The sequence below is a fragment of the Budorcas taxicolor genome, chromosome 25 (genome assembly GCF_023091745.1).
Source record: "Budorcas taxicolor isolate Tak-1 chromosome 25, Takin1.1, whole genome shotgun sequence".
NCBI lineage: Eukaryota > Metazoa > Chordata > Mammalia > Artiodactyla > Bovidae > Budorcas > Budorcas taxicolor.
Genome location: NC_068934.1, coordinates 27,955,024 through 27,963,875, shown reverse-complemented (window position 1 = coordinate 27,963,875; position 8,852 = coordinate 27,955,024). Strand labels below are relative to the sequence as shown.

The 8,852-nt window shown below is 39.1% G+C and overlaps 1 protein-coding gene across 1 annotated transcript; it reads left to right on the top strand.

Moving 5' to 3' along the window:
• Nucleotides 1-1,048: 1,048 nt before the first annotated feature.
• LOC128068485 (olfactory receptor 147-like) lies at nucleotides 1,049-1,978 on the top strand. Its single transcript, XM_052661582.1, has one exon. The coding sequence runs from the start codon at nucleotides 1,049-1,051 to the stop codon at nucleotides 1,976-1,978; it is 930 nt and encodes a 309-aa protein (XP_052517542.1).
• The last annotated feature ends 6,874 nt before the right edge of the window (nucleotides 1,979-8,852 follow it).

The window sequence follows — 8,852 nt, the reverse complement described above, 5'->3', positions numbered from 1 at the left end:
CACAGCACTGTTTATAATAGCCAGGACATGGAAACAACCTAGATGTCCATCAGCAGATGAATGGATAAGAAAGCTGTGGTACATATACACAATGGAGTATTACTCAGCCATTAAAAAGAATACATTTGAATCAGTTCTAATGAGATGGATGAAACTGGAGCCGATTATACAGAGTGAAGTAAGCCAGAAAGAAAAACACCAGTACAGTACACTAACACATATATATGGAATTTAGAAAGATGGTAATGATGACCCTGTATGTGAGACAGCAAAAGAGACACATATATAGAACAGTAATTTGGAGTCTGTGGGAGAGAGAGAGGGTGGGATGATTTGGGAGAATGACATTGAAACATGTATAATGTCACATATGAAACGAATCGCCAGTCTATGTTCAATGCAGGATACAGGATGCTTGGGGCTGGTGCACTGGGATGACCCAGAGAGATGGTATGGGGAAGGAAGTGGGAGGGGGGTTCAGGATTGGGAACACGTGTACATCCGTGGTGGATTCATGTTGCCATATGGCAAAACTAATACAATATTGTAAAGTAAAATAAATAAATAAATAAATAAATAAATAAAATCTGGAAAAAACCTCCTAGGGCAATTTAAAAAAATTAACTAAAAATCAGTATTAAAAAAAAAGACATTCTATGGGTCAAGTTTTGGCACCCCACTCGAGTACTCTTGCCTGGAAAATCCCATGGGCAGAGGAGCCTGGTAGGCTGCAGTCCATGGGGTTGCAAAGAGTTGGACACGACTGAGTGACTTCATTTTCACTTTTCACTTTTCACTTTCATGCATTGGAGAAGGAAATGGCAACCCACTCCAGTGTTCTTGCCTGGAGAATCCCAGGGATGGGGAACCCGGTAGGCAGACGTCTATGGGGTCGCACAGAGTTGGACATGACTGAAGCGACTTAGCAGCAGCAGTAGCAGCAGAGGCAGTCATTCCCTGTGCATACATCACCATGTGAGAAGAATTGCTGTGAGAAATTCCTCTATGTAACCTTTTCTCCTGTGCTCACAGATTTACTTAGAGAAGAATGGCTCCAGGAAATGGCTCTTCCATGACTCAGTTCATTTTGTTGGGATTAACAGACCAACCAGATCTCCAGCTCCCACTCTTCTTCCTCTTTCTAGTAATGTATATGGTCACTGTTATGGGAAATTTGGGTTTATTATTCCTTATTGGGCTAAGTTCACACCTATATACACCCATGTACTTTTTCCTCTTTAACTTGTCCTTCGTAGATCTGTGTTACTCTTCTGTGTTTACACCCAAAATGCTGATTAACTTCATATCAAAGAAGAATATAATTTCTTACATGGGGTGCATGACCCAGCTCTATTTTCTCAGTTTTTTTGTCATTTCTGAATGCTATGTGCTGACCTCAATGGCCTATGATCGCTATGTGGCCATCTGTAACCCACTTTTGTATAATGTTGCCATGACCCCCAAAGTGTGTTCCAGCCTTATGCTTGGTTCATACTTCATGGCATTTGCTGGTGCCATGGGTCTCACTGAATGCATGCTGAGACTGACCTTCTGTGAGGCAAACACCATCAACCATTATATGTGTGATATCATGCCTCTACTCAAGCTCTCCTGCACAAGCACCTATGTCAATGAGCTGGTAGATTCCATTATAGCAGGATTCAATGTCATTGTGCCCAGTATCACCATCTTTGTCTCTTATGTTTTCATCCTCTCCAACATCCTTCAAATCAGCTCCAAAGAGGGCAGATCCAAAGCCTTTGGCACCTGCAGTTCCCATGTCATTGCTGTTTCTCTCTTCTTTGGATCAATTTCATTTGTGTATCTCAAACCATCTTCTGCTGTGTCTATGGATGAAGGAAAAATCTCTTCTGTTTTTTACACCAATACGGTTCCTTTGCTGAACCCCTTAATCTACAGTTTGAGGAACAAAGATGTTAAACTTGCTCTGAGAAAAACCCTGCCTAGATGGTTTTGATCAGAGAGTGTGCTTCTGTACAGTTATTGATATGACAAGGAGATTCTGTGTTAATTAAAAATTAATTAAATATTTTTAGTTTCAGCCTTATTATCCTTTTTTTTTCATAAAATGATTAAGAAAATGTGTGCCCTTTCTCAATAATTTGCTTCCAATTTTTCTATCTGGAAGTTCTTTTTTCTAACTACACAATGTCCTACCCCTCCCCCATTTTTCCTATTTAGTAATAACATTAAATTAGAAATGTTATCTGTGCTTTTTTGTAATTTCAAACTTTTAGTTTTTACTGGAAAAAGAAAATGGTCTTCAAATGGTCAAATTTGAGATACTGCTGATATAATGAGCAACAAATGAAGAAAATCACCTAGATAACACTAGAGTAGCACTGTTTCATTGGAGTTGTGCTTATCTGCCACTTACCTTTAGAAGCATGCATCCTAATCTCTGATTTCTACTCCCATGTGTCCATTCTCTGACTATGAAAAGATGTTTCCTTTGCCAGATACTGAAGTTTCTAAAATGGCTTTGAATATCATTCATTTTACATCTGTAAATATCTTAAATCTAGCTTTAGGCAAGTATTTTCTTTTTACCTTTGTGCAGTGAAACCAGTACATGCACATCATATAAATATATTTGTTTCATCAATAGTAAAATTAAGTTCAGAATGGTTAATGATTTAAAGAAAAAATTTAGACTAAACTGTTAGCCTTCTAATTTCAAGTCTACTAATTTGTAAACTGCTTACATCAAATTCATTCTGCTCTATCCATTTCAGTAAGACTACTTTGAGAAAATATTTGTAACTTGTAGCTTGACTATTATTTATTTAAGAATTTCTCTCATGCCATGTGTTACCTTTTTTGTTGATGCTTGCTTGTTTAGCAAAGTTTCATTTGTTTCTTTGGTTGGGAAAGGAAGGCATTTTGGGCACATATATTGGTGAGATGATTGACTCAAATTAGGAGGTTACTTGTTTTGCAAAATTAAGAAAACTTAATTTGGGATGTTTGAAAGTATCTCTTATTAAAAGAATAGGACCTGGGTGAGAAAGGAGCCCAGAATCATGTCATTAGGCTAGACCTCAGCAAGGCACATGGTCAACAAAAAAGAGACCATGTGTGAGAAGTGTCATGAGGCTTAGGAAACATTTTATTCTGAAGTTGTATCCTTTCTGTATAGGACTGTAAATGTCTTCAAATTGTTGGGAAAACTATAAAGTACATGACCGTAAATTAGTACTCCTTTGGGAAAATGAAGGTGAAAACACCGTGGTCACATTTGGAACCAGGCAGAAAGAAGGCAGCAGCTACAAGTAATAAAATGGTTAAGAATAATTTGAGTTCATGTTAGAAAGATGCACTTTAGAGAGTGAAATGATGGATAATTAAAGCCCCTACCTGCTGCTCTCCTCTTCTTTCTGGAAGGTCCTAGAAACATTCAGAGCTCACAGGTTTTCAGGCTTCCCTGATGGCTCAGAAGGTAAAGAATCTGCCTGCCAGTGCAAGATACTAGGGTTCAGTTCCTGGTGTGAGAAGATCCCCTTGAGAAGGGAATGACTACCTAATCCATTATCACAGGGTTTCTCTGGAAAGGACACCAGCTTAAGTTATTTGATACTTAACAAAGTTAAGCCAATAGAGTTTAAGGCTCTGGGAACAACTAAATCACTCTTCATTTTGTGTACTTCCATAAATATTTCAAGTTACTAAACCTCAAAGTGCAGCTGGCGGTATAATGACATCTTGAAAGAAATATTTTGTGAATACACAAATTTTGGCCCCGCCTTTACTGAAAAGGATGCTGAACTATTATTTTCCTTAGTTAAATATTCTACCTTAAAAGTCCTCAGTATCATGTGTCAAAGGATAATGTAAATATTTTCTGCATGGCTGGCAAGCATGCACATATTCAGGAGAAGCTTCCACAAAGCTTACGGTAGCCTGAGTGAGAAAGTAGGGCTTTCCCCCTCAAATATTCCATGTCTGTTCCCTGATTACTAATTGTTGCTTCTGAATCAGACATGCAGACACAGGGGGAGCAGCAACTGTTGGTACACCTCCCCACCGTGGCTATAATCCCCTCCTGATACAGCTGAAGTTATTTCCAGGGGATTTAAAGGCCAGTGCCCTTTAGCCTTCTCATCTTTATTTTTCTCTTTTTTGTCTTGTGGGAGTCAATCACAAAGACCAAGACTTTTAAAAAGCAAGAAGCACATCCAGAGATAATTAGAAAGTCCCCATGCTTGTATACCATGCTTGTACATAATGCAGACTCAGAAAGACCAGGGAAGAACTTCAATTTTTACCTAAGCCTCATCTTCTACACGGAGGTAGCCTATAACAATCGAAAGTATAAAAAATAAGAAAAGAGGTCAAAATGGCAGAGTGGCAGGATGCTAAGCTCAACCCTTTTCAGGAACACACCAAATTACAACTACATATGGAGCAACTCTTGCTGATATTAACCTGGGCACTAGCAGAACAGCTGTTCTACAACCAAGGCTGTAATGAATGATCCACATGGAATCTGCATGAAGTGGAGGGAAGTCATCAGGTCAGAGCACATACCCCTAGCCTGAAACAGAGAAGAGGAAGGGGATATCACAGGCTAGGGAATCCTCCCAGAGGAGGAACGATTTCGGTCCAGATTTTAGGCATACCAGCCCTGGGGTTTAACAGGAAGATGAGCTACCTTATCTGGTTTGACAGCCAGTGGAGGTTTACCTGAGTTTGTGAGAAACTGAGACGCTGCTCTTGAAGGGTATGCACCAGAACTGCTCACTCCCAGTCACAGCATGGAGACAGCAGATTGAGAACTACCTGGGACTCTGGGCAGCTGGTAGGGACTACTCCAACACTCCCACCAAGCCTTAACTGAGCTTCTGCTCCAGTCCCTCTTGTTCCCGTGGCTGCTGCCCACCAAGGGGGAGGCCACCATTGCTAAAGAAAGTGTGCACTCTTAGACACAACAGAGGTAACTTGGACACTGGTCCTGCAACTGAGCCATTGTCAACTCATATGTCTCTGCACACACTCCAGGAGGAGTGAAGTTAGCTCCAGGGAAGAGAACGTTATCAACAGAGTGTACATCCCTCTGTGTACTTAGGAGGGAGCAGGGCCAGTTCAGTGGTATGGCAGCAACCCCCCAGTCCTGCCCAGAGTCTCACTGAGACATACACACTGGGGAAAAAGAGAAACCAGCCCAGAAGCACAGCCCCAAGCTGTCAGGCCTTGGTCCTGCCCCAGAATAAATCAGAGACTGCCATTACAGACATGAGAAACCCAGTTTCTCCAGGTTCTTGTTCCAGCACCTCAGGCTGCACTCTGCCCCTGATAAGGTGGTGAAAGCCACTGAGCATTGAAGCTCTTGCTGACTCACCCCTGGCTCTGGCTCTAACCCCACCAACTCCAGCCCTACATCCCACCAATGCAATGGCTGTCATCACACTTCAGAGGAAGTCACACCCTATCTTCAAGTGCCTATGGAACTTTCTCCAGGATACATCACATACTAAGCCTCAGGACGAATCTTAACAAATTTAAGAGGATAAAAATTATATCAAACATCTATTTTGAGCACTCCAGTACAAAACTACAGGAAGAAAAATGGGAAAACCACAAACACATGCAGACTAAACAACCTGCTACTAAAAATCCTAATGGATCAAAGAAGAAATCAAATAGGAAATCAGAAAATACTTTGAGACAAATGCAAATAAAAATGCAACTTTTTTTTTTGTAGTTCTTTGGATATACCAAAAGTAGTTCTAAGGGATAAGTTTATAGCTATACAGGTATGCCTTAAAATGAAGAAGAATCTCAGACAACAACCTAGAAATTAAGAAAAAAAGAACAAATAAAGTTCACAGTCAGTGGAAGGGAGGAAATAATAAAATTCAGAGACTAAATAAATAAGAGATTAAAAATATATAAAAAGCAATGAAACCAAGAGTTGTTTTTTTAAAAGATAAAAAATTTAATAAACTTTTACCCAGGCTCATCAAGAAAAAAGAGAGAGCACCCAAGTAAAATGAGAAAATGAAATAGAAATAACAACCAACAGCACAGATACCCAAAATCATAAAGGTATATATACAAAAAGCAGTTATATGCTAGCAATTTGGCAGCCTAGAAAAATGGACAACATTTTGAAGCACAGAAACTCCAGAGACTGAATCAGGAAGAAAGAGGAAATCTGAACCAACTGATCGCTAGTTTTGAATTTGTAATTAAAAAAAAGAAATGCCAGCAAAGGAAAAAAGTTTAGGATTGGACAGATTCAAATGGGAGTTCTACCAAGCATATAAAGAAGATACACATGTTCCCCATCCTGAACCCCCCTCCCTCCTCCTTCCTCCCTCCTTTGTAATAAATTTATATTAAAAAATTAAAAAAAAGAAGAGCTAATACTTAACTTCTCAAACTATTTCAAAATATTGAAGAACAGGGAGCACTCCCAGGCTCATTCAACAAGGCCAGCACCTCCCAATTGCAAAACCACAGGAAGACACCATAAGAAAAAGAATATTACTGGCCAATATTTCTGAGTAATATAGATGCAAAAAATATTCAACAAAATATTCTTAAACTAAAGTGATGGATCATAAATCATGACTAAGTGGGATTAATTCCAGGACTGCAAGGATGATTCAATATCCAGAAATCAGTTAATGGGATGCACTACATGAAGAAAGGGAAGAATAAAAATCAAATGATATGTACATAGATACAAACATTTTTGATAAAATTTAACATCCAATCTGGAGAAGGCAATGGTAACCCACTCCAGTGTTCTTGCCTGGAGAATCCCACGGATGAGGGAGCCTGGTGGGCTGCCATTGCTGGGGTTGCACAGAGTCGGACATGACTGAAGCGAATTAGCAGCAGCAGCAGCAACATCCAATCATGATAAAATTTCTTATCAATGTTTGTATAGAGAAAATATTACTTAATAAAGGTCATGTATGAGAAACCCACAGATATCGTCGTATTCAACAATGAAAAACTGGAAGACTTTCCTTTAGTCAGGAACAAGATATGGATGCCCACTCTCACCATTTCTGTTTTACATAGTATTGCAGGTCCTAGCCACAGCAATCATACAAGAAAAAGAAATAAAATCACCCAAATTGGAAGGGAAGAAGTAACACTGTCCCTCTTTGCAGATGACATAATACTATATATATATATATATATATATATAAAACTATTAGAACTAATAAACGAATTCAGTAAAGTTGAAGTATACAAGATTGATATACTGAAATCTGTTATTTTTCTGTACAGTAATAATGAACTATCAGGAAGAGACAGCAGGAAAACAGTCCTGTTTAACAATGCATCAAAAAGAATAAAATACCTAAGAATAAACTTACTTAGTCAAAGAAGTGAAAAACCTATACTCTGAAAATTTTAAAACAATTAAATGGAAAGATATCCTGTGTTTATGGATTGGAAGAATCAATATTGTTAAGTCTGTAGCAATCTACAGTTTTAATGCAATTCCTAAGAAAATACCCATGGCATTTCTGACAAAAGTAGAACTCATAATCCTAACATTTATATGGAATCACAGGAGACCCCAATTATCCAAAGCAATATTGAGAAAAAAATAACAAAGTTGGATGTATCATATGCCCAGACTTCAGATCATACCATAAGGCTACAACAATCTAAACAGCATGGCCCAGTCACAAAACACAAATACATAGATAAGTGGAACAGAATAGGTAATTAAGAAATAAACTCACATTCCTTGGACCAATTAATCTATCACAAAGGAGATAAAAATATTCAGTGAAGATAAGACAGTCTCTTCAGTAAGTGGTTCTGGGAGAAGTGGACAGGTGCATGTAAAACAATGAGATATGAACAGTTCCAGAAAAACATCTATTTCTATAAAGGCCATTTCTATTTGAAAGACTTTATTGACTATGCCAAAGTCTGGCTGTGTGGGTCACAATAAACTGTGGAAAATTTTGAAAGAGACGGGAATACCAGACCACCTGACCTGCCTCTTGAGAAACCTATATGCAGGACAGGAAGCAACAGTTAGAACTGGACATGGAACAACAGACTAGTTCCAAATAGGAAAAGGAGTATGTCAAGGCTGTATATTGTCACCCTGCTTATTTAACTTATATGCAGAGTACATCATGAGAAACGCTGGACTGGAAGAAACACAAGCTGGAATCAAGATTGCCAGGAGAAATATTAATAACCTCAGATATGCAGATGACACCACCCTTATGGCAGAAAGTGAAGAGGAACTAAAAAGCCTCTTGATGAAAGTGAAAGAGGAGAGTGAAAAAGTTGGCTTAAAGCTCAACATTCAGAAAATGAAGATCATGGCATCTGGTCCCATCACTTCATGGGAAATAGATGGGGAAACAGTGGAAACAGTGTCAGACTTTATTTTTTTGGGCTCCAAAATCACTGCAGATGGTGACTGCAGCCATGAAATTAAAAGACGCTTACTCCTTGGAAGAAAAGTTATGACCAACCTAGATAGCATATTCAAAAGCAGAGACATTACTTTGCCAACAAAGTTCCGTCTAGTCAAGGCTATGGTTTTTCCTGTGGTCATGTATGGATGTGAGAGTTGGACTGTGAAGAAGGCTGAGCGCCGAAGAATTGATGCTTTTGAACTGTGGTGTTGGAGAAGACTCTTGAGAGTCCCTTGGACTGCAAGGAGATCCAATCAGTCCATTCTAAAGGAGATCAGCCCTGGGATTTCTTTGGAAGGAATGATGCTAAAGCTGAAACTCCAGTACTTTGGCCACCTCATGTGAAGAGTTGACTCATTGGAAAAGACTCTGATGCTGGGAGGGATTGGGGGCAGGAGGAGAAGGGAACGACAGAGGATGAGATGG